A 27,380-nucleotide genomic window follows, 5' to 3' on the forward strand; every position below is an offset into this window, starting at 1 on the left:
ATTTGAGGAGAGTTATTTAAGTTATAAATAGATCAAGTGTCAATCTACCTTTGTGTGAACATATAAATTTTAGGTTTTGATATTTGTCCAAACTCACCAAGGAAGCAATAGAAAAGAGGATATTCACATTTGTTTTGGAAGAAAGCATATCAGGTAGTACCTCTTTCCTGTCTTGTGATTGTGTATTAATTGTTGTATGCCTATTCGTGTCATAATGCTATAATAAAGCATGAGAACATGTAATCTTTTCCTTGTATTATTTAACCATGGCCATAAGTAGCAGATAGACATGGGACAATCTCTGCCATTTAGTTGTGTACAGTTAATTCATCTTGTTTATCTGGTTTTTCGTGCATAGTTTGTTTTAAAGCACAACTTACAAGGTAATGTTTCTCAATGGCTTGTTTTGCATGTTTACTTGTGATCTTACATAATTGCATGATGGAATTTGCTACTACAGCAATTTCTTAGAATCTCACTGTCACACCTTACTTTTGTTCCTTATTTCATCTTTGAAACCATCTGAAATCATTTCTTATAGTTTTAAGTTGGAAAATTTTGAACCTTAAATTTTCTTAAATTCGTGTTACTATTCATTACAATCCTTATAAAGGCCAAACTTTGAAAATTCATATATAATTCTAGAAAAATTGAAATGAGATGGTTCCAAACTCTATGGAAAGCTGTTGATATGCCCTTTAAAGGAAAAACATTGGAATCCAAAACTCATTTATTAATTCCAAATTTCATTTAAAGTGATACTTTTCATTTGGTCATTTTTCAATTTTCTAGAATTTATGCCCAACTTTGGAAGGGTATAACTTTCTATGAAAAACTCCAAATTTAATAAAATACCACTTGCTTTAAAGCTAAAAATATGATCTATAAGCCCATTAGATTTCAACTTGAGATTCATCCAATTGCACAAAATCTCATTGGTCAAACTTTACCCTTAAAAAGTCAATTTTTATATCTTTTTCATGAAATTCTTGGTTTTTCTTTCTTTTTCCTTCCATATGATCTTTCCAATCACATTTCACATGCTTAAACATGATTCCTTGACTAAATGTTCATATGTAAAGTATCATTAATCATCAATACAATATTCTAATATAATTCATAATATACATTACAATACATAGTAATTACAAAACATAACTTTAATGACATTAAGCTCAATCATATTCCAATATGATTTTCCTTCCTTTCTCCTTGCCTTTGGTAACACCACTTGATGTTCTTATTACCGTTTGTAAATTGAGAGGAACGAGATTTCATAAAAATCTTAATAGCAATGAACTATAATTATCATGTCAGCCCAGCTTTGCATAATGTGACATTTTACATTTTATAATAACATTCTCAATTCATGCATCACTATGCCATACATTGTGCCATATAAGAAATCAATCACTGATTCACACTATCATATCATTATGCATTTGGCCAAAGCACATCAAGCATCATAAAATCAATCATTATCATAACACAATTCAATCAACATAAAATAAGAAACATATACACATTAAGCAAGTAAGAAAAACACTGAAGTTATAGATTTAATACTACCTCTTACACTTGGTTCAATTCGGCCTTCTCAAGGATTTAGTGTTCTCCTTAGTTCTTCTCTACAAAACCTATCAATTCAAGTATAATTACAAGTCACATTATCAATCATTCAAGCTTGATTACAAACATTTAACCTTAATCCTACTTAAGTCCCATTTTTCTTTGATTTTTAACATTATTGTTCCTCCTTTGATTCTATCAATCTATTGGTTTATTCTTACACAATTTTTTATATAGAATCCAAATATCAATTCAGATTTTAAACACTTTTTCTTAGTGTTTTCCTACACAAAAATACCTTTTGAGCTCATTGGAATCATCAAAACACAGCAAATTAAACTTCTACACCAATAACTCATCATGGCCGAATTGAATGCTTAAGGACCCTAACTTGGTTTTCTCCCAAGTATCAATCCAAACACCACTTAACCATGATAATTCCAACTCATTTTCAAGGCTTCTATCCTTCCCTAATTCATATTGAGCTTGACCGAAATATGGCAACATAATAACCTTAGATTATAATTTGATTTTCTAACCAAAACAAGCTTTAAACTTAACCAAAATCAAACTCAAACTTGATCAATGCTTTAATCAAAGCTTGATGTTTCCTCCTCCAAACACACCGTCTAAGGCTCACTTTTAGGCTCAAGTTTTCAATTTGATAGTACCTCCCTAAGGTTTTCCAATTTAATTGAATTTTGAGTATTTTAAGAGGTATTTACAGAGCAAAAATATGACCTCTCTCCCTTCATTGTGGCATAATTTTTAGCGCCAAATTGCTGCCATCACATGCCTCAAAAACCTGATCTTGCCAAGTGTCCTTATTCCAAGAATATTTCTTTGATTTTTAGGGTTAATTTAGGCCTAAGCTCCTTTAAATGTTGGGCCATATTTTGCACAAAATTTTTGACCTTTCTTGGCCCAATATGAGGCCCAAATCTAACTTAAATAGGAACACATAAAAGCAATTCTGGTCTTCTAAAAATTTATTTCTCTCCTTCAAAAAATCCTTTCTAAAATAGGAAAGCCTTTTGAAAAATTTTGAAATTTATCTCAACTCCTAACTATTTATTTTGAATTTTCTTTTAAATCCAGCTTTATTGATAAGATTTTAATAATTAAATATTCTAAAATTAATTCCTACACTTCTAGTCAATGAAACCAATTTTATAAATTCAATCAAATATTTAGATAATTTTTTCATATTTTTTCCAAAATTATTGAGGCATCTAAATATTTAAAATAATTATTTTCACTCAATTTTTACCATTTTTTTCCAAAAATCTCTGTTTTTAGAAAATTTTGTAATAAGTTATTTTTATACTATTTCCACCTTCAGGGCCTCAATTAAGATTTCAAAACCTCTAATTTATCTCTTTACTATTTTTTGAGAAATTTTTGGAATTTTTCTCAAATTTTCTCATTTTGTCTTTCTTGGATCAATAATTTCAAAAATATCAGTCCAGACAACAGTCAAAGATTAGCTCAAAAGTTGTTCCGCTTCTAAGTTTACTTTACTATTTGACCCTCTATCTAATTTATTATTCATATTTTCAGAGTTAAATTTGGCAGGATGTGACACTCACCCCTTTTCTTTCATGTTATACATTTAAGGCTGATAACTCTAAGGGCAAGAGTATTATGATTGAAGAATAATGATCATAGAAGAAGCAGGAATGCCTTCTTATATATTGTGCTAATCTATAATATATATATATATACATATAAATATATCTCTTTGGCAAGTGGTATTTACTTGCATGTTTATATATGTGTGTATATATATATGTATATGTATGTATTTCCCTCCATAAGGAGGAGGAATCTAATAGTTGAGCTGGAGACATGTAAGTGTCATTAATAGAGATGTTATACACGCAAGTTTTAGTTTATAATTATATTTAACTTGTTATATAACTATGTATGCTTAATAGTTTGGGCTAGAATTGGGGGCAATGAATGTTAAGTCCCACAAGTTATTATGGATTTAAACACATTTATCAAATAGTTATAAGCAGTGAGGATTGGCTTAATGGATATTATGCTTAAGCCTGAGTCTTAAGATAATTTTACCAATTTTGAGAAAAAGGATTAAATCAAGAACTTGAACTACTAAATAGCTTATATTGAAAATAAGTTTTCAAAAAGTTTAAACCTTTTCAGAAAATTGCATCCCTTTCATAGGATTGAATCTTATGTTTGGGAGAAGTTTTGAAAAGAAATTTTAATTTTCTCAGTATCAAATCTTGCTTGGTGGTTTGGTGCTATTTAAATTAACCTTGTTAGTGTAATTAAGCAAGGTACCACATTTTTTATATTAGAGCCAAGCCTAGGTAAGAGATTAGAATGTTGTGCTTGAATGTAAAAATAGTTTATTTATAGCTCCATTTATTTGTGATTGGACTAATAATGCTTGTACTTGCATAATGATTTTCCTCAGGTAAAAGGGAAGTTAAAAATGAAACGAGATCAAGTTTTTGATAACCAATCTTCTAGGGGCTACTTATTAGTTAATAAGGATAGCAGTAATAAAAATAGCTCGTAAGTGAGACTCTCCAAAATAAGAAAGAGTAATAAGAGATCTCAAACTGTAATCGGGTAACCAAGCTTATGTGAATATTGTGGATCATCTCCCCCTTATTTTACTATACTGTTGTTTGTTTTGAATGCTGATGATGTAGAAGGAAATTTGGTTTAGAGAGAAAGTAATCAAGTGGTTTAGATGCATGAGAATTCCATATAGGATGCTAGAATATAGTTTATTTTGAATGTTTAATGGTTGCATGTGGGTAAGTGGTGATGCATGTTGCTCTATGTGGGGTTGAGAGTGTGTTCTGAATCAGGAAAATTTTTCAGATCTCAAGTCATAGTCTCATGACCCTTAAGTGATGCAAGAGTTGTATTGCTAGAATTTTAGTTTTGGAAGTTTCTTATGTTGGAAGGGAAAATCATTCAATTTTCTAAGGTGAATTGTTCGAATTCTAAAACCCTGAAATTGATTTAGAAGCTCCAAGGATGATGTTATTGGTGTTACAATAGGGTTTTAAGGTATTAAAATGCAGCTAGGTTGTTTGGTGGAGCCATATATATAATTTTGTTGTTTGGTGTTCTTATGTATTAGATGAGTATTACAGGATCATGCAGGTAATGCAGATATAACTAATTAAGTTGCTAGGAGCTAGAAATTGATTTGTTACTGCTGATTTATCCTAGCCATTGCTTAGAGGTGCTTAGAGAGCATGTTTTTAAATTTGGATTTTCCCATTAAATGTAAGATTATTTGAAGCATTAGGGATATATATACACATATGTATGGGCATGTGATGCTATAAAACTTAATATATGGTTACTATTTATGATGAATTTCTGGCATACCTGGAATCTACAACGATGTCAAATACCCACACAAAGGTTCGATCACGGTGACGAAGTCAAATCAATGTTTCACAGCAAATACACCAAGGGAGAAAGAGAGCAGCTGAGGAGAAAGAAAGAAAAAAAAATGAACCACTCTCGCGAACTGAAGGGGGAATCAATTTGTATTTGTGCGGTAGTTTTCTGATTATAACTACTTCCACTTATCCACATTTCTCATAACCGTGCAATTCAAAAACAAGAAAGGGAAAATCACAACTAAAGATCCAAATTTCTTGTTATTTTCACTAGAACCGACTTGGCTCCAATCCACCAACGGTGGACTGGCCCATTTTCCTACATCTCCCACTCACACTTAGCAGATTAGATGCCGTGGGTCTAGTCTTTTTCTCTCCCTTTAATTTCATACTTAGTGCTTTGCCATATCCACGTAGGCATGACGTCTTTGCTGAGGTGCCTGCATTAGAAATCCTTTTATAGGATCAGCACAAGTCATCCACTCCTTCATGTAGCTTGAATTTTAAAGTTGTGCCTCAGATGTCTTAGATTTACCTATATACACTTTTTCATGGTAAATCTAATCCCTCTTGAGTCAATGTTTGACTTAGATTACCTTTCTCGTATGTCTAGTGTCCACACTTATGACAACAAAATGTCATAAGGGACATGTCACAGACACTAACATAAGTGTGTATATTGCAGTTAATCTTCCTTTTGCCCAAATATTACTTTGATATGAATCAGTTGCTTTCTTGGCATAATACCTTAGATTGCATCTATCATGACCGCAGGATATATGCCAAAGTAGCAGTCACTGAAACATATCTTCGTGATATTGTCAAAGTCAAAGGACATCAACAGGAGGATACTTCCCTCCTGGGACTCACACAGGAATGAAGCAGGGATCTTTCACTTGCTTCTCTTTTGTGATTCTTCCAACACATGTGGTGTGAAACACATGCTACAGTGTTACTCTTTCACTATAAGAGTGTATGTCGTTTTGGACTTATCATTAACACTATACAGACTTAAGTCTAGGCACACTTAGTATATAAACCCAAATTCTTCAACTCTGCTCATATCTACGATATCGAGGTTGAAGAGTTTGTTATCTGGCCACAGTTATTATGGAAGTAGGATTCCAAACTTCGATCCAACTTTATCTACGTGGATCTCATCTTGACTTGCTACACTCTAGTCAAGGTGACATGAAGTTTATGTTTCTTCCCTACTATATCAGCATTCTTTGCGGCTTTACTAGTGAACACAAATGTCACATCTTTGCTCACTCTACTTGAGTGTCAAAGGCGGTTGCCCGTGTGAGAGAGCTAACCTTTTTAATGTGTACGACATACTAGACATTGTATACTTTTGGACAGACGCATAAAATGATGATAGAAAAATATAATTGTATTAATGAGGTTTATATATTACACTTTACGCATGCCAAGAGCTTGCACATGTTCTTTAAAAACTTTTTCACTTATTGGCTTTGTCAGAGGATCTGCTACCATACATTTGGTTGAAATGTATTATACAGTAACAATCTTTTGTGCTATATAATCTCTAACAAAATTATACTTGATGTCAATGTGATTGGTTTTGCTGTGATACTTAGGATCTTCAATATAGGCCATGGTTGCAGTATTATCACAGTGTACTAACACCATATTGGTACTCCTGTTTCCAAAATCAAGGTGTTTTATAGACCTTTTCAGCCATAAAGCCTCTTGCACTACTGCGGTGCATGCCACAAATTCTGCTTCCATTAAATGTAAGGCAATGCACGTTTGCTTCTTGCTGCTCCAACATATAGTGCCATTGTTTAGTAAGAAGGCATAACCTGAAGTTGACCTTTATTCTTCTTCATCTCCACCTACATCAGCATCGGAGTACCCAATAAGGCACAGGTTGCTTCTTTTGTAGCATAGCACAGTGCATAATTAGAAGTGCCCTTTAAGTATCTCAAGATCCTGTTCATTGCTTTCCAATGCTTTTCACTAGGGTTAGACTGGAATCTACTTACCAGTCTCACTGCATAACAGATGTCTGGTCTTGTACACATCATTGCGTACATTAGACTACCAATAGCACTGGCATATGGAACTCTTTCCATCTTCTTTTTGTCAGACTCAGTTTTGGGACACATGTCAGGACTCAAGACCACTCTAGTGGCAATCGGGGTACTCATGGGATTGCAGTCTTTCATGTTAAATCGCTCAATAATCTTGTTGATGTAATTCTCTTGTGAAAGAGAGAGGATTCGTTTTGAGTGATTTCTTTGGATCTTAACTCCAAGTATATACTCTGCTTTACCCATATCTTTCATTTCAAAATTCGATGAAACCCGTTCTTTAATAGCCACCATCGAATCTAGACTATTTCTGACCAATAGTATATCATCTACATATAAAGATAATATGACAAAATTACCCTTAAATTGCTTAATGTAGACGCAGTGGTCTTCCTCTATTATTTGGAAGTCATATGAGTTATTACTTTGTGAAACCTCAAATACCACTGTCTGGATAATTGTTTCAATCCATAAATGGACCTTTTGAGTTTACAAACTTTGTTCTCCTTTCCTTTTTCAATGAAACCTAATGGTTGTTCCATATAGATTTATTCATCTAGATCACCATTCAAGAATGTGGTTTTTACATCTATCTAATGTAACTGCAGGTCTAAACTATTTATTATTGCCAGAATAAGTCTAATAGAGTTGAAACGCGCAACAGGTGAGAATGTATCTTTATAATCTATGCCTTTCTGTTGTGTGTATCCCTTTGCCACTAATCAAGCCTTATATTTGTCAATTGATCCATCCACTTTTCTTTTAATCTTGAGAACCCACTTGTTCCTAATGGCTTTACGCCCTTTTGGAAGATCAACTAACACCCAAACTTGGTTTTTTTTTTATTGAGTCCATTTCTTCTTCCATTTCTTTCATCCATTCCTCCTTGGCAGGACTTGATAAGGCTTCTCGTACAGAACAGGGCTCATCATCCCCTCCTAAAGTAACTAAGAAAGATTCTCCTTCAATTTGAAAACATCTTTTGGGAATACTTTCCCTGTTACTCCTTCTGATTGGAGCTATTTGCTTATCTTTCTTTCTTTGTTCAGATCTCGATGCTGACCTTTCTTGGCTCCCACTCAGATTGACATACCTAGACGATTCTGGTTTGTCAATTTGTTCTGCATTGTCTTGTTCCTGTGTCTCATAAAGAGAAACAATGCGGTCAACATCTCCCCTATTAGGAAATTCGGTCTTAATGAATGTTGCATCTCTTGATTCAATTTCAGTCACCATTCCATCTTCATTTTCACCAATGAAAACGTATCCCTTTGATTGTTCAAAGTACCTTATGAAGATACATTTTTTTCCTCTAGGACCCAATTTCCCATACTTGTGGGAACGGTCATGGATATATGCTGTTGAGCCCTATGGTCTTAGGATGCTCAAATCTGGTTTGCGTTTTGTCTATAACTCATAGGATGTGAAAGTGACTGATTTTGAGGGTACACAATTAAGTATGAAGGTTACCGTTAATAAAGCATCACCCCAATATGAAATTGGCAGGTTTGCTTGAGCCATCATAGACCTAGCCATATCCAGAAGAGTTTTGTTTCTTCTTTCGGCAACTCTATCTTGTTGTGGAGTTTATAACTATCCCTTTCTCTTCACAGAGCTGTTTGAATTGTTCAGATAAATATTCACAATCTCGATCAGTGCGTAATGCCTTAATTTAACTGTCCATTTGATTCTCTACTTCGTTTATGTATCGTCTGAAGTACTCAAGAGCTTCAGACTTATGCGAGATCAAATAGACATGACCATATCGTGAAAAATCATCAATAAAGGTAATAAAATACCAAGCTCCGTTCTCGCTCTCACACTCATTGGACCGCATATATCGGAATGAATTAATTGCAATGGATTTTCAGCTCTTGTTTCCTTACCAAAATGTTTTCTTGTTGCCTTACCAGCTAGATAATTTTCATATAGGGAGATTTCCATATTCAGAATGGCACCTAACAACCCTTCTTTGGCTAATTTAATCATTCTATTTTGATTGATATGTCATAGTCTAGCATGCCAGGTGTTTATGTCAACATTACTCAAAGAAACAGCAAAGCATTCATTATGATTAAAATGACCAACGATATCCAAAACAAATAACTTTTTAAACAAGAAAGCTGAACCATAAAGGACTTATTTGTGTAAAATGTCTGCAACTTTATCATAAAAGTTTACATCAAACCCAAACTCTAAAAGACATAAAACAGAGACCAAGTTCTGCCGGATGTTGGGAGCGTAAAGTACATCATGGAGTATCAAGGTCTTTGCATCTCACAAGGTAAATTTGCAGGTGCCCAAACCTTTAACCTCGATCCTTGCGTTGTTCCCAATGTAAAGCCACTTGCTTTGATATGGCAACCGACGGTACTCGATAAAGGATCCTCAATCCCTGGTTACGTGGTCTGTGGAGCCTGAGTCTATAATCCAAGAAGAAGAAATAAGTTCTATTAGAAAAACAGTGCTAGAAAAATATAAAACATGTGAATTCACGTAATTCACTAATACCTTTTCGCTCTCAGTCTGTTTTGAATAGTCACGTGCGAAATGGCCTATCTCTGGTAGGTGAAGCATTTGACCTTCTTCAGGTCTAGCTTCTTTTACCCACCTTTTTTTCCCTTCTTCTTGAATTGCTTCTTTCCCTTTTTGGGTTGAGGATCACCCTTCTTCCCTTTCTTTCCGAACTTCTTGCCCTTCTTAGAATCAAGCCTTGATTGGGAAGTGTCAACATCCTCAGTGTAATAAGCTTGTCTAGAGGTCTTGTAAGCCTCTAAACGTTCATCTTCCAGCTCCAAGTGCTTAGCCACGTCATTAAAAGTAAGAATGTTTTCATTACGGGTCAGATTAACCTTCATGTGCTCCCACCTAGCAAGGAGCAATCTAATAACAACCTGTACTTGCTATTCATCAGACAAAACATGTCTAGCTTCCTTAAGTTCTCTGATCATGTTGGCCATCTCTTTCAGATGTTGCTTCATAAGATTGTTTGGCTTAAGTTTATAGGTATCAAACTTAATCATTAACCTCTTAAGTTTAGTAGTAGAAGTACCACCAAACTTATCCTTCAATGCTATCCACATAGCTTGTGCAGTTTTGTGCCTTTCAAATTTGCACATTATGTCATCAGCCATTGCCCTCAGAAGTTTGATTCTTGCTATGCTGTTTTTCTTCTTTCAAACCTGGTAAGCCTCTTGATCTCTCCTATGTTGAGTGGTATTCCCAGCTTCAGGTTCGACCATTGTAGTGGTTAAATGTTCAATAGCATCTTGCTCCTCCAAGATATATTGGACCTTTCGGTGCCATATGTCCTAGTTATCCCCGTTAAGCTTTTCTCCTTTATTAAGCTCAGCAATTATATTCTTGGTTGTCATTTTTAATTCTGTGACAAATTTATCCCACATTATTCTACGTTCTCTCTAAAAAGAGAGACGTACCATAGAACATTTCAGTTATAAAGCACAACGAAGTATACAATGTCTTGTACTTATATCATCCTTGATCAGAAAGTAATGACACTACAAGATCTATGATCAAGAGTATACATTTTTACCTTCCATCACATAGATACAGGTGATAATCATTACGTCCTATCAAGAATTCTATATAAGCACCTCAAAAAAAAATAATTGTGACTCTTAGAATTCTTATCTTCTAAAAGCTCCTACTTATAATAAACATATATACATTATTCACAAAATAATCATTCAACAATAATAAAAGCAATTTCATTAAATGAAATAACACACTTAGTCTGTTTATAATACATGAAACTAAAAAATTTAATATAACAAACATTAATAAAGCGAATACAAATATTACATCATTTGATATGAACATAAGAGTAATCAAGCATTGCTTTCCTAAGTTTCCTAACTTTGCGTGTTTTGGTCATAAAGGATGATACTAAATCTACAGCCCAAATCCAGTAAAATTTACTTACGGGTTTGCCTTTAGGTCCGCCTCTAACCCTTATTGCTCTTATGTACTCCATTATGACTTCAAGGTAGAATTCGGTATTCTTCTTATCCGTCATGTAATGGATGTAACTGGGAAGCACGCCATTGATGCCTTTTATATTTGCTAATTTGGCTGTATCTCTTTCAGCTATACTCATAGCTAAAGCAGGGGTACAGGGTTGATTCACCTCTTTTCCTTCCTCAACTTCAGTTTTATTAGGAAGATCTAATGAATTGTTAAAGACCAAGTGAGGTTCGGTACGGAGGGGTTTAATAGGGAATAAAGATTCTGACTCAGGTCCAGAATCTATTAACTCCTCCAGGTCTTCTTGAGGAACCTCTTCTGGGTCCTCCTCAGGATCCTCATCCTCTGGTTCATATTCTGGAACTCCATCATCCATGTATTAGTATTCCAATGAACCATGTTCGATATTTTTAGTGCTACCAGAAGCCTCTTGCTTCATTTTCACTTAAAACAAAATAATATAAATTATTTTGAATATTCTAAAATTTTTATCCGTATAAAAATACAAGAAAATGCACTGTAATACTTGCAAATGGATCCTTAATTGTCTCAAAAATTATCAAATTATATATCAACATGAAGACCTTGATTTTAGGAATTTTTAGAGACAAACCGCACCTCAAACGGAGCCCCCACGCCCCTACATACACCCCAAGAAGCATAAAATCTGAGAAAAATAAAAAAATTTTGAGCCCGCTCGCACTATCTATCGGTGTGTGTAGTGCACACGCCGTCATGAAGCTAGCCACCAACGACACCCGCCGTGCCTGCAGCCTCCACGCGCCACCACCTCTCAGGTGGTGGTGCCTATGTGTCAAGGGACATGCCGCGTGGCGACACGCGCCACGTGGCATTTTTGCAATGTTTTCCTCTTTTTTTTAAATTACTGGAAATTTATTTCTTAAAATTGGGCCGATTTTTCTTAATGACAGAAAACCCCTCCTTTTTTATTCTGGGCTGGATCCTACGATCCGGCCCAGTTTGGTCTCCCTTTTCCTTTTTTTTAAATTATTTTGGGCTGCATCCTACGATTCGGACCAGAACAATTTTTTTTTTCAGAAGGGCCAAAACGATGCCGTTTTGGCCCTGGAGGTTGTCTTCAACCTCTAGCCAGGTCATCTTGACCTAGTTTCTGCAAGCGGTTTGGGTCTGACGAACCCGTTGGACCCAAAAATTTCTCTCCTCCATATCTTCTCCGTCCAACATCCAAATTTCGTGTATTTTGTATCGTTTTCTTTTTTTTTTTTGTCCTCTACACAGTAGGATAGGTTTTGGAGCCTAAAAACTTGATTTTAAGCAAACTCAAAAATGAAAAAGGTACAGCTGAAAAACTGATCCAAGAAAAAAAGTGTTTATGGAGGCAGAGTAGAATCTAGCATCTATAATCACAAATATAAGATGCAGAACTATGATATTAAAAGTAAAATAAAGGATTTGCATAATATCTATGTAAAGCAAATCTCTGGATACTCAAAACCGAAAAGAAAAAAAAGACAGAACATTGGAACAGGAAGGTATAGGAAACACAGGCCACATAATGACAGCAACAAAAAAATAAACTGGCTTTGATACCACTGATGAATTTCGGGCATACCTGGAATCTGCAACGATGTCATATAGCCATGCAGAGGTCTGATCACGGTGATAGAGTTGGATCAATGTTTCATAGCAAATACATCAAGGGAGAAAGAGAGTAGCTAGGGAGAAAGAAAGAAAAAAAAATGAACCACTCCTGCGAACTGAAGGAGGGAATCAATTTGTATTCATACGGCAGCTTTCTGATTATAACTACCTACACTTATCCACATTTCTCATAACCGTGCAGTTCAAAAAAACAAGAAGGGGAAAATCGCAACTAAAGACCCATATTTCTTGTTATTTTCACTAGAACTCCAAAATTAATGGGCTTGGATCCAATCCACCAAGGGTGGACCGGCCCATTTTCCTACAGTTTAGTATCTTTAGATGTTCAACAAGTATTTCAAGTTATAAATTCAGAAACTTTGAAAGAAAGGTTTAGAGCTATATTCTTGAGTTGGGATTGTAAAAGCTAGGAATTGTTTTTAAAGCTAAAGGAGGGGCTTAAATTCTTTAAGTTTTGTTAAGTTATGATTTTGAGTTTTAAAGGATAAGCTTGAATTGATATCTTGAAATTGGGAATAATTTTCAAATTATGAGAGGTAATTGGAATTGATTTGAAATTTATTGTTTGAGGTTTAATTTGCTCGAGGTTTTCAAAGGTGGATAGGAACTTTTAATGTTTAAAGATTCAAGTTGCTGAATTGAGAGATTTGAATATAGGAATGGATTGGAAATTGCTGTTTGGTATTTTTAGATGTTGTATAAGCATTCTAGGTTGTTCCTTATATTTAGAGATTTAGAAAATAAATACCCAAACATGGCTTATGGGACTGGTTGAGATTGGAAAGGTGTCAAATTGGATTCGAAACAAAAAATTCTTGTTGTAGCCTGAGGTCCCAATGTTCAAAGGACATGGAAAGTTGTTGTCCAAATTTTATGAGCATCGACGCATGAATTTTAAATGGGGACAGGATTTTCAAGTTCAATGAATTTAGTTTAGGAAGAGTTTTGATTGGTTAGTATGTGTATGTGTCTAAATGTTAGAGGTTTTCAAGTTAAGATGAATAAAAGTAGTAAAAATAGTATAGGTGCTTGAAAATAAATAGAAGGACGTTTAGATGTAAATGATAAGAATTGATTTAGAACTAAAGTCACTATCAGAAAAAAAAAGCCAGCAATTAATTAAGGTTTTTCATTGCGGTTTTGGAGGCGATGTGGATAATGTTGACATTGAAAGGAGAATAAATAGCCATGAAAAAATGACTTTTCACCGCGGTTTTATTGAATACTTGACAGTTATTATTAATATTTACACTATTTTTACTTGTTGGGAAAAAATGCACTCAAAATTTTTAATCAAAAATAAAATATTTTTCAATCACTAAGATGAAAACAAATTCTTTATCTCTATTTTTTTCTCAACTCTGTTTGTCTTATTAAATATATTATTAAAAAATAAAATATGTAATTACTTTTAAACATTAGATTAAGTAATTTCTAAAAAAATAGTCATATATAGTGAATGAGCGATGATGTTGATAAAAATATATAATCAAACAAACATATATAAATTTTGTAAAATAGCTAATAATAAATTATTTTTATTATTTTAATTAAAATCGAAACTATTCTTCATAACATATTTCAACATGCATAAAATTTTATGAAAATTTTAAATAAATTTAATATAATTTCTTTTGGAACACTTGCTTCTAATTTAATGTCATAGAAAAAAATAAAATTAGATTTGTATATAAAATTTAGTTTTTTGTAAAAATAAATTAAAACACACACTGTTAAATTTTAGTAACTAAATTTAAGTGAACATTATTATATATAATTATATTATAATTTTTCTAATGTATAGGTTGAATAAAAAATAATAAAAATAGACGATAATAGACTGCTATCCTATTTTTTAGCTACTAATTATCAAATAACTAAGATGTGGTTAGAGGGAGCATAAGGAAGTTTATTAGGGGTATAGTTTAGTATTAGTATATTTATATTTTAGTTGTTAGTCTTTTTAAGTAATTAGGATTTTTAAGATCATTCACAATAAATATTATTCCCTTTAGGCCGTCTTCTATTCTAATTTTTCTTATAACAAATACCAAATTATTTAAAAAATGAACAAATCAACCAATCAACCAAACCAATAATGTAATAAACAAAGACAGGATAAATTTGAAAAAAAATATAACAAATAAAATAAAAGTAAGAATTTAATCTCAAACCAATTCAGTGAATAAAGATTTTAAAGCTAAAATTTCTGAATCCAAAATGAGAATACAAGTGATATCCATTTGTCATGAAATTTTAAACAACACTTTATCATCAATCAAAGTTCATAACAAAAAAAAAATTCACAAAACACTGAACAGATTATTTATTAGTAAATTCTCAAATTTATTATAAAAAAATACCAAACATTCGAAATAAATATAAAAAAAATTATAAAAAAAATAAAAAAACTTAAAAACTAATTAACTTTAAACATTTAGACCTGTTTCTAATACCGTGTCTAGGAAGGAATTCAGATTTTCTAACTCCAAATGTCACCAATTAACACCTCAAGAACGTAAAAAATACAAAATAAACAATGCAAGACATCCAAAATGTAAAACCAATCAATCCATTTGAAATACAATAGATTTTTATAGTCAAAACATCCAAGAAACCAAGAAAAAATGAAAAAAATGAAAGAAGAGAATATTCATTTAGTGGAGATGATTCAAATACAAGAAGGTAGGCAGTGAAGATAGCAGTAGAAGGCAGCAAGCAATCACAAGTGAAATGAAGGACTTTAAACAGCGGGAAAGAGGAGGGAATGGCCGGTAATGGCAGTTCGATGGTGGTGGGATAGAGCGGAACCATGGCATACTGATGTGAAATTGTGGAAATGTGAAAAGCTGAACCCGCGATGGAGTTATTTTAAAACTTTCCATGGCGGTTTTCTTAATAACTGCTATGAAAAGTAAAACGTCATATAACTTATTTACAAAAATGCCACTATCTTTTTTTTATGGCTTTTTTTTCTTAACTGCAGTTATTTTGCGTCGTTATATGTATCTTTTCTAGTGGTGAGTGCTGAAGTCCAAAAATAATGAGTAGAGAATTTGTCATAACAGTATGTTGGAATATTGAATCAAAAAAGGATGACACTTTGAGATTAAAAGCATGTGAAAGTGCTGTTATAGCCTGAGCTATCGAACATAAATTAAAGATGGTTAAATTAATGTGGAAAATGACCAGTAGAAAACAAAGAGAACATAATATACAAGTATGTGTTATTCTGGGGTTGGAAATAAAAATTGAAAATGAAATATACATAGTATATATAGGCCTCTTTCCAAAATAAAGGAGCTTATTTGTTTTTAATAGGCTTAAATGGATTAAGCTAGGCTTAAATAAAGAGGAATGGGATCCTCAGGAAATTATGTGAGGGTTAAAGTCTCCAAGAATTAAGATTTCGATTTTGCATCTTCCTCAAGAGCTCAAACCACGGTACTAAGTTAGTTCAGTAGCAAAAAAGTAGTTATTTGGTTTCTAATGATACTCTTATAGATTATCTTTAGAGATAATTTGGGTATAAGCAAAGGTAAAGTTAAATGCCTGGTTGAAGTGCCCAACTTAGCAGAAATGGTTGAATGATATGTACGTGCTGAATATTATAATAATTTTTATGGCGGCAAAATTGAGACTACATGATGAGAAATGGTCATGGGTATGAAAGGCTAGAAAATGTAAAGTAAGATAAAACCAGTGAATTCCATGGGGAAGGAAATTAAAAAAAAAAAAAAGTCAAGGATGATAAACATGATTATTATACCTGTAAATGATATGATGTTATGAATATGTTCCTTTTGATATTTAGATACTTGGTAAAATTAGAGCAAGTAAAATTAGAACTAGATAGTATGCCTATAATATATATGAGGTACATCAATAAAGTGCTCAAGTAAATAATAAACCTAAAAATGTGGTTCTATAGTTATTGATTCAATAATGGTAGATTAGTGGAAGAGTTAGAGTAACCAGTAAGAGTTTACCAAGAAAACTTTGATAGTAGACTTCTAGACTTAGCATGAGAAAGGTCCTGGCCACAAAGCATTTTCCAAGATAATGGAAACTAGTCCTCCAAGAGAAAGAGAAAAGCCAGCCAAGACAAGACAATTAGGAGTTGACCTTAGTGAAAGGTAGCCAAGACTAGTTTTGGGATTAGATATCTCTTACGTCTATCAGGATACTAAGGATGATTTAAAGAAAAGTCACTGATGATACTATATAACTAATTGTCAAGACATTGCCACAATAACTAGTTGAACGCCAGTATCAACGTAGCTTAATGAATATTACTGCCTCAATAACTAGATAGATGAATGCCACTTTCAAAATCATCAGATGAGCAAGTTGAGAAGTAGTGATGATATATTCTTATGAGAAAGTATAGGTAGTCACTGGTATAGAATAAAGAGACTCTCTTAGAGTATGAGTCAAAGTTAAGAGGCTCTTCTACCAGAGAGTACTAGCAAGAGTTAAGAAAGGCCAATAGGGGCTATGAGTCTATTCCTGTCATAAAGACAAAGTGGCGACCTAAACAAAAGGTGGCCTTGAGAGAGATAAGGCAATATCATGAGTTCTGTCCCTGTACCATCTAAAGTCATTGGAAGTGGTGCAAAAGCGAGAGTTGGAGTAATAGTAAAGTAGGACAAGTATAGCATAAACATGATAATGAGTTTAATAACCACAAAGATGAATAGATGATTCAAAGTTGATAGAAAAGTTATGCTAACCAGAGAAGGAAACCACTAGAATTAATGGTTGGAGATCTTTTTTTTTTTTTTGGCAAATTTCACCAATTATAGGCATTGGGGTATCAATGAAAATGAAGAAATTGAGCCCAAAGTATTTTTGTCCATTTGAAATTCTTGCTAGAGTGAGGCCAGTGGCATACCAAATAGGATTACCTCTGCAATTGAGCAAGTTGCATAATTTCTTCCACATATCTTAATAAAATATGAGCTAGACCCTGAGCATGTCATTGAACATGAAGAAGTAAACTTGCAAGATGATTTGACATGAATACATCATTGATAAGTTGGAAAAGAAGCCAAGACACAAGAGCATTCCCTTCATAAAAGTGGGGATTGTCTCCCTGTGAAGCTACCTGGGAAGTAGAGGAAGGCATATGGAAGTAGCATCTAGAGTTTATGGCTCAAGGTAATTATTTAAAATTTTGAAGATAAAATTTATTTTATAGGAGAAAATTGCAACATCCTGAATTTTAAGGCTTTGAAAAATAGGATATTAAGTATTCACGAGGTTCAAAGGGATTATTTTATGAATTAGAGCCTCAAAATTATTTTATTGGCCAACAAGCCTATTTTTGGGTGAAATTTTAAAGAGATAAAAGAGAAAAATAATTATTAAAATTATTTAGTGCCAATGAAAATTGGGAAAAGATAATGTAATATTAATTTTGAGTGTTTAGGAAGCTTATGAAAAAGTTTATTTCCCTCAAAAAATGGTCTAAACAATTTTAGACCTAATTTCAAGAGTGAAAGGGACTATTTGCCTACAAATTTAATAAAAAATAGTTATATAAGGCATAAAATCCTTATAATGTATTCAGGATTAATTTACAGAATTAAGACTTATTTTTAGAAAAATACAAGAAAAATATTTTGAAGTTAATTTTTGGCCTAAAAATTTTAGAGGAGTTATTTTGTGAGTCAAAAAAGCTAATGGACGAAGAAAATTTATTAAAAATACCAAAGAATAATTTCTAGGGTTAGTTGACAATTTCAGAAAATAGCAAAGGGATGACAATGAAATAGGAAAACCATAGAAGGGCATATAGGTCATTTCACTTGACAAGACATGAATTTGGGATATTGCGGATTATATATTTGATTCCTAACCCTGCCCTCTATCATAGAGGTTCTAGTATTTACACACTGTTTAATTGGAATGTTTTTGGGGAGGGGAGGAGAAATTGTATTTGGTTAAGAAAAATAGAGGGGAGGGGAGGGAAAATTTTCTGTCTTTTAGTGTTCCCCTCCCCTCCATCTGCTCCTCTCCAAATTTGGAGTTTTTTGAAGGGGAGAGAAATATTATGTCTCATTTTGACTAAATTGCCTATATTAGTTTTTGAATATTCCAAATGTCTCCTTTTTAGTAGGAACTTTTTTTTTTACTCTTTGCCTTTTTTTTTCCAGCCCTTATTGTTCTTCTACAGATTTTTTTTGCATATTTTCTTTCTTTGATTTCATCATTTCTCACGCTCTTTGCCATTACCCTTCCCCATCCTTTTCTCTTTCCTGATCCCCCACCTCATTCATCTTATCATTATTATCATTATTTTTTATTCATTTATTTTGTATAAAACTATTCTTTATTGGTTTATATGAGTTGAAGTCATTAAGATTTGTTAAAATGATATCATCAATCACCAAATTTGTTGATATGTGTTTCTATGTATACCTATTTTAATTCAATTTCATTTTTTTACACAAAACTCTGTGTATTATGTAATTAAGCATGTGAGGCTGCGCACTTTATATAATTAATGATGTAATAGTTTAAAACTTGTAACATAAATTTATTTATAATTTATATAATATGCTAAAGATTATAACGTATTTTTTTTATTGACATTTATTTTGATATATGATTATTTATAATCTATTTGTTATGTCTCAAGGTATCTTGTTTTTTTATATTCAAAAATAAAAAAATAATTATGATATAAATATCATAATAAAATAATAAAAAAGTTTAAATAAAGAGATAAAAATATATTTATCAATTTATAATTAGCTCCCTTCCATTCTCCTCAGGCCTGTTTGGTTTGAGAGGAGGGAGGGGTAGGGAAGGGGGGAGGAGTTTTATCCTCACCTTGTTTGGTTTGATTAAAAAGGAGAGAAGGGGAGGATATTTAATGATCTCTTGTTTGGTTCAAGGAGGAGAGGGGAGGGATAGTAATAATCAATTTACCATTTTACCCTTACATATTAGTTTATGTTTTTTATTGATATATTATATAAATTAATTTAAATCTTAATTTAAATCATATAATTTAATAAAAATCAGTCTTATCATGTTAATATGTGTATTAAAAAATTAGTACAGTAATTTTTTATTCTAATTAATATAATAATATATTTAAAATAATCAAATTAACAAATTTTATATGCTCTAAGAAAAATGAAATTTTATTTTTTAGGCTATCTTTTTTTCCAGCTTTAAAATATATTTAATAAATAATATATTTATAAAAAAAAATTAATTTTATAATTTATAATTTTTTATTTTTAAATAATTTTTTATATTATATTTTTAATTATAATAATGTATATATTTTTTTATTTTTTTACTTAGGATAATATATTTTTTATTTGAAATAAATATTATAATAATATATTTTATAGGTAGAAGTGGAATATTAAAAAAACTATAAAGGCATAATGGTCCAAAAATTTAGTTTCCCTTCAAAAACTCTCAATTTAGAGGGGAGCCAAAATGGGAGGAGGGAGGAGAGGGGACATTTTAGCTCCACTCCCTTTAAAATTTTTAACCAAATAAAGAGAGGAATTCATTTTCTCTCCCCTCTCCTCCCCTCCAACCAAACAAACCCTAAACTAAATAAAAAATCTACCCTCCACTGTCTTTCCCTCTAACCAAATAAATAACCCTTAGGGTGTGTTTGGATGAAATCAAACCGTGGTTTGGAAAAGTAATTCTGGAGAATAGATTCTGGAAAGAATAGATTTTATGAAAAAGTGATTTTGAGAAATGAGAGTGTTTGAATAGTTGTTATCAGAAGCACTTTTTATATATACAAATTACTAAAAAAAAAACATAAGTTAGTATGATAATTACAGAAAAAATAGATTTTATGATATATTTTAATTTGAAGGAATAAAATTGTTAATAATATATTTTTTATTAACATAATTAATAATACATAAGATAATATAATTAATAATTAATTAATATGTATATATATTTATAAAATATAAGATTAAATATGTTTATAAAAAAATAACAAGATACATATCTATAGGCTCTTACACTCTCCCTTTTTTCTCCAAAAGCAAAAAATTTTTGCTTTTTCCAAAACCATGGTTTGGACCAAAACCATGGCTTTGGTCCAAAATCATGGCTTTGGTTTTTGGGTGGGTGTTTGGGTGATTTATTCCCAAACCATAGTTTGAGGTGTCACCCAAACACAGCCTAAAACTCATAACCTCCCCTCTCCTCCTCTCCCTTTTTTTAGGAGTTGGCTCTCATCCCTCTCACTCTTGCGTTCGACCTCCGCCAGATATCGCACGCAGCCCACGCGCGGCACTCGCTTCCTGTAAGTTTTCTCCCCTTTATTGTGTTTTCTCTCTTTACGTTTCGTCCGTTCATCGTTGATCTTGGGGGCTTCGATTTTGGTGCATTCTTTCTCTTTGTTTTTTTCTGAGTTATGTCCACTGTCCAGGTCTTTTGCTATCTGTTTTGTGGAAGGCCAACTTGATTCTGTGTTATTTTTAATTTTAATATCCTTCTTGCTTTAGTTAGAGGATGGCATGAGTGTCTGACACGGAAGAGGTATCTTGTCTGCTGCGACTTTTGTGGCAAAGTTTTACTCTTCTGACTTCGCTTTTATTTGGATTTCGTTGAAATTTCATTTTCATGTAAAGAAGATTAAATTAATTTTCGAGGAAGACGAAAACCTAGTTTTAGTTTAAGTAATCAATTTATTTCTTTCATCGCAAACCTTTCTTGTAAACTTTCGAGTTTTGTCTCTGGTTATAGTTAATGGAATGGAATGTATTAAGCATTTCTATGGGGGGTTTTAAATGCTAACGATACTGAACGGGGAATTTTCTCAAACAGGTCCTTCTTCTTTCCATCTGTCCTGCTATTTTTGTTGCTTTGGTTGATTTGTGTACTTGGTCCTTCCTATTTCCTTGTGTGAAATGATATTTGAAAACAGTAGTCCTCAAATTTCAATTGCTTATTTCTGCTAAATAGCTATTATGTAGACTTCAATCCCTAGCAGAGGCATAACCTAGCGATTTTTGGATCTTCGCTTCTCAGGTGCTTAAGATTCTTCTGGAAATGAATGGCTAGGGTTTAATGTTTGCATCTTTTCAGTGAATTTATGTTCGGCATGGTTAACTGCCTCTAAGTTGATTTTTGTCAAGCACTTTTCTTCACAACTGGTTTGGTGTGGAAAATGGTGATTCACTGATGATCACATGGCTTTTTTTGGTGGATGGCATGATTTTTTTAACCCATCAAAGTTTTTAATGAACTTTGGTGTGATTTTCTTTGGAGGTTGTTGTCATCAATGGTTGGATATGGTTTAGGCCCATAATTTCCTGTTATGAAGGCACTTATGAAGGCACTGTGTATCAGAATATTTTTGTTTATCAAGGTTACAATTGCTGTAGCTTTGATATGATGTGTGCCATTATCAGCATGGGCTTTTTCTTCAAAAGTAGTTAACATATCAATAATTGGTTGCTGTCTCCTTGTTGACTTTTGTGACTTCAGTGGTTGTTGGCTTGAGTTATGAGTCATGAAAGTAATATATTGATGGAGAAGAATCCCCGAGTTTTTATGGATGTTTCTATAGGTGGGGTTGATGCTGGAAGAATGATTTTTGAGGTATCCTGTTTCTTTTTAATACTTTTGAATTACAATGACTGTCATGATACATGATTCTTTTTGAATTTTGCATTTTTGACTCCGAGAAGGATCAACTTGCTACCTAATGCATTCTTGTGTTCTCCCAGCTATTCAAAAAGCTTGCCCCATTCACTGCAGAAAATTTCCGTGCACTATGTACAGGTGATAATTTGATGGTTTTATTTCCTAGTAAAACCATCCCATATGATAATTACAGTCTGACGCATTGAAAAAGCCAGCGGACATGTGGTTTATGATATAGGTTTACCATTGCTGATTTAATTTTTATCTATGTCCAGGAGAAAAGGGAATGGGTAAGAAAGTTGGTTTGCCCTTGCACTATGAGGGTTCTTTCTTTTATGGCATTCAGAAAGGCTGGTCCATTGCGAAGGTATGTTTTTTTCTTAACTCTGTTTATGATTGAGATCACTTTTTGTAATATTGATCTATCCATCACATTGTGGTTGAAGTTGAACGTGGCTCAGTAATTGTCCCTTCTTTAGTCAATTATTTTTGTTTATGCTTTAGGATTGACGTCATGAATCCTTTTGTGATGTAGTCTTTAAGTTTGTACTTGCTAGGTTTTTCATCTTATAATACTAATAAGCTTCATAATGTCCTAACTTGTTTTGGATGCCTTTTGGTATCTTGATGATTTATTGATAGCTTGTTTTCATTCTGCAGAGTGGGAAACGCCGCTTCATTGTGAAGGTGTGTTTCTTTTCTCAACTCTTGTTACATCTAAGATCACTATTGTGGATCTATCCATCACATTGTGTTGAAGTCAATTATTATGTGATGTAGTCTTGAGCTTGTATTTGGATTAGCTTTTGGGGAGAAGTCATAAAAATGATTTTAGAGAATAGATTTTTGTTAAAAAGGTGATTTTGATCAACTAATAAGCTTCATAATGTCCAAACTTGTTTTGCATGCCTTGTGGTATCTTGATGATTTATTGATAGCTTGTTTAACTTCTGCAGGGTGGGAAATGCCGTTCCATTGTGAAGGTGTGTTTCTTTTCTTAATTCTTGTTACATCTAAGACCTCTCTTGGCAGTGTAGATCTATCCATAACATTGTGCTACATTGTGCTTGAAGTCTATTTTGTTTATGTTGTAGGATATTGGGTTGATGGTCATGAGTCCTTTTGTGATGTAGTCTTAAGCTTGTATTTGGATTAGCATCTGTGAGAAGTGATAAAAATGATTTTACAGATTGGATTTTGTGGAATAAAAAAATGTGAGTTTGGTAAAGTAATAAGCCTTATAACGTCCAAACTTGTTTTGTATGCCTTGTACTATCTTGATGATTTATTGATAGCTTGTTTTCCTTTTGCAGGGTGGTGATTTTTTTGGTCCGGGTGGTATGTTTTCTATCGATGCATTGACACTTGGATGACATGGTTCTTCAGGTTTTCAAGCCTGCAATTTGATACATGTTTAGTCATTTTCATGTCTTTGAATATGTCCTGTCCATCTTCATGCTTTTGGTAGTATCACGAGTCATCACAAATAAATTAAAAGTAGATTCTTTTTTCCATGCATTGCACAAAAAATGTCTTTCCTTTATTTTTCTTCTTTTTCTTCACTTGTTATTACGTTAAAGGTTAAATCCTGTCAGTCTTCACTTTTCCTTAATTTTCATGTTAAATGCTGCTTTATTTATTTAATAGGTTTTTTATATATTCAGTATGTCTTTCCCTTATTTTCTTTCTTTTTCTTCACTTTTTGTAGCTTAATTCATTAGACTGCCACTCTTTTTGTTATGTTTGGAAGTGGAATGTCAATTCTGGAGTTTGCATCAGTTTTAGGTTGCATCCTATTGCAGTATTAATTTTAACTGAGTTTCAACCTGTCTAATGCTCTCCAGTTCTAAATGTAAGATGTATTTTGTAATGTAAATTATATTATAAAATGGGTTAACATTAGGACCGGAGGAGTATAATTTTCATTTTTTTCCTTGTGTCTCGTAATGTCTCCTCTTAGACCACTGCGTCTCATTTTTTCAAATCTTTTTGTAGGTGATTGTGGTGAAAGCATATATGGAGCAGATTTTCCAGGTGAGAATGCAACTCATACATTGAAGCTCTTACTTTGTAGAATGCAATAATTCAAAATGTTTTGTTTGCTTACAGACATAGCTCAAAATATCTGTCTATTTTGATAAACAGCACATTTTCATTGTTCTTGTGATATATTTCAGCTGAGAGCACTCAGCTTCAACACTGTGAGCGAGGACTTCTGTCCATGGCAATTACTGATCGTTTTGGCCTTGGCTCACAATTTGTGATCACATTACAACCTGATGACAGTCTTGACAGGTTTGTATGTTTACTTGGGGTGTTTAGCAGTGTCCTTCTTTTCCTTCTCATGAGCATGTGGGGTGTGGATATCAATTGCTTGGCATGCAAACACTGCATTTGTATGAAATACATAATTTGCTAATCCTGTTGTGTGGAGTCTTATGAAGGTTTCATATGGTTTTTGGGAAGCTTATTAAGGGATTTAATACATTGAAGAAGATTGAAGAAGCTATTCTTGAAGCTGCTTATGCGAAGCCTGTGTGGGTCTTCAACTGCGGTGAATGTATAAGTGAAACTCATTTTGGTGATCTTAATTCTATTAAAAATATGTCGTGTAGGGCTTTTTAAAGATGCACTAGTTCTATTGTTTATTTGCTTTTGAAAAATTTTTCTCTAGGATATAATACTAATAAATTGACTTCTGCTGAAGGTCCTGATGTTCAACTGAAGGAGCAAAAGTGTTGAGATTATTCTTAGAGGGATCATATTATTTATATTTAATGGATAATATATGATCTGTCTCTCCTTTATGTGTATGATTCCTGCTTGGCCTGACATTTGATCTATTGATTCAGGTTGTGGAAGCGACGATGTTGTAGCTGAGAAACGCAACCCTGGAGATCATTCTCTAAATAATGGTATTTATATTCAGTGTATAATAATGCCAAGGTTGCAAAATCAATATAAATCACTTAAAGTTTGTGGGTGCTTGATGTACCAGTGCTTTTATCTTACTTTACTTCTCTAATAACATCGTGTTTCTTATTATTTTTCCTTCCCCACCATTAGCCATTCATTTTAAGCAAGATTATATGGTTTATCTGGTTCTAAAATGGATGAACCTTTTGTGGCATTGTATTCTATTATCCTTCCTCTTCTTCTGTATTTTGGTTGGTTAATTTGTTTAGTCAGTTTCCTTAATTTTCTGGCATGTTATTATTGCAGTGGAAGCAAGGGCTTACGCAGCTGCTAAAAAGCCACGGCCAAATCCTGGTCCATCCTGTTTTCCAAAGAGGTCTGGTCGTTGGCACACCTTCTGCTGCTAAATTGATTTCAAAGTATTGTATCTGGCTGGAAAACTCCCAAATTAATGTGAACACATATTGAAACTTTGTTAACGGTAAATTTTTATAGACCTAGTCTTAAGAAAGGATATATTAATCATAGAAGTAATAATAGAAACTCAACCAAGGTATTTGTATTGGCTTGAATGACACCAATGTAGGATTGTAGCAATTTATCAAACAGTAGCATTCAAAGAATTAAGTTGTGGGAAATCAACTGTGATAATGGCTTGTGCCCTTTAAGGATATCAAATTTAATGATGCGTCAAAAGCTTTTAAAACAAACTCATTGCTCCTTTTGCCATGCTATAATCAATTATTTCGGGTAATTTTCTCTAGTTTTTGTTTTTGAATGAAGCACTAATAGCTAAAAGAGATCTTTTTCACATGCATGAATCTCTCAAGTTTTTGGCATCTCGAAAGTTGCTAACGGTGCTTTGTATTAGTCTAGATCTACAGCACCATCTATTATAAACTGATGGAATTGCTTTTGTTGCTCAGGCATAGATCCGAGAAAAAATGCTCTTGTTGCTTTGACGTACCAGACCCATAAAGGGGAGCTTAGGAGAGCTACTTTGGTATAGGAGTTTTGGCTGGGTTAGGCGATTCACATCACATTCGATATGAATTTATCTTGTATGGTTCTGGTTATTTGACATATGCATTTTGAAAGGGCTGTGTACTTTTTGTGATGGTCTCGTGATTGCATGTTTAAGAATCTACTTCTTGATACTCCGTGACACAAGGACCTTTTGCTAAACTTATGATATTTGGATTAAACTATGTTTTGGAAGAATGATGAAACTTGTGAAATTTGAACGATTTTGGATGGTTATTAGCATGGCCCTTGTGTATTTAAAAAAAAAGAAAAGGTTTGGACTGTTATGAGTAAATGGAAGTTTTAATATGTGGTTGACTCGTGGGATAAATGTAGGGTGGAACTCATTTATGTTTGTTATACTCTTGCGGATGTTGTTGGTAACTTTGGGCTTCAATTGGTTGAATTGAATTCGAGAGTCTAACTTGCCAACTTGCCATTAGAGTTAGATTGCTAGTAAACGAGTTTTTTTTAACTTGTACCGATAGGCTTGCAACTTGTTGTGCGTAGGATGACTTGCATTTATTTTTTGAAATAATTTTTTTAATTATTATAATTATGGTTATATTCTATCTAAAAAATGTAACAAATTACCTGTAATTTATTTGATGGTTTTAATAAAATCTCGTTATATTTTTTCAAATATTGTATATTAAAAAAATTTAAAAAAATAAATAATTGGTGGTGGATTCGTAGTTAATCTATTAAACCAACTTAGCCCGTTTTCAAACAAGTTTTCTCAACTCGATTTATATGGTTTTAACCAGTTACGGATCAACTCAACTCGTAGGTCTCGTGCTACTACCTGTACTTCAAATTTATCGAATGTTGCTAGCTCATTTTGTGAATGAGGGCAGGCCACTTTTTTTCCCCTTTTTTCCCTGGTTAGCTTTACAAACTGTTGTTCAAAACTATTCTATTATGATGGAACTCTCAGGGGGTGGTGCTTCTTAGAAGCATTTTTTTACAAAACAAGATAAACTCCTTCACATATTTATTTTGTACACTGTAAAAATATTTTTAAAATCATGGTTTTAATTCTATTTAAACACTCCTGAATCTGTTTTATGGTAAGTGGGTTCATTGGTTTGATAAATGTTTCTCGATGGGCTTTTTAAATTTTTTTACCATGAAAATCTTTATTGAC

The 27,380-nt window shown here is 32.9% G+C and overlaps 1 protein-coding gene across 2 annotated transcripts; it reads left to right on the top strand.

The window, feature by feature from the left end:
- Positions 1–20,906: 20,906 nt before the first annotated feature.
- On the top strand, positions 20,907–26,448 carry LOC114734720 (peptidyl-prolyl cis-trans isomerase CYP95). 2 transcript variants are annotated; one of them, XM_028922362.1, is made up of 13 exons: positions 20,907–20,948; positions 22,136–22,249; positions 22,378–22,432; positions 22,570–22,661; positions 22,955–22,981; positions 23,251–23,277; positions 23,608–23,632; positions 24,290–24,328; positions 24,472–24,589; positions 24,739–24,854; positions 25,147–25,209; positions 25,517–25,586; positions 26,137–26,448. In XM_028922362.1, exons 2-13 carry the CDS (start codon positions 22,154–22,156, stop codon positions 26,186–26,188), a joined length of 780 nt encoding a protein of 259 aa, XP_028778195.1. In that variant the 5' UTR covers positions 20,907–20,948; positions 22,136–22,153; the 3' UTR covers positions 26,189–26,448. The 2 variants fall into 2 exon arrangements, with proteins under 2 accessions (XP_028778195.1, XP_028778194.1); XM_028922361.1 differs by having other exon boundaries at positions 24,739–24,860; positions 26,137–26,341.
- Positions 26,449–27,380: the final 932 nt, after the last annotated feature.

Source organism: Neltuma alba, unplaced genomic scaffold (genome assembly GCF_004799145.2).
Source record: "Neltuma alba isolate B1F8T4 unplaced genomic scaffold, ASM479914v2 tig00013131_pilon, whole genome shotgun sequence".
NCBI lineage: Eukaryota > Viridiplantae > Streptophyta > Magnoliopsida > Fabales > Fabaceae > Neltuma > Neltuma alba.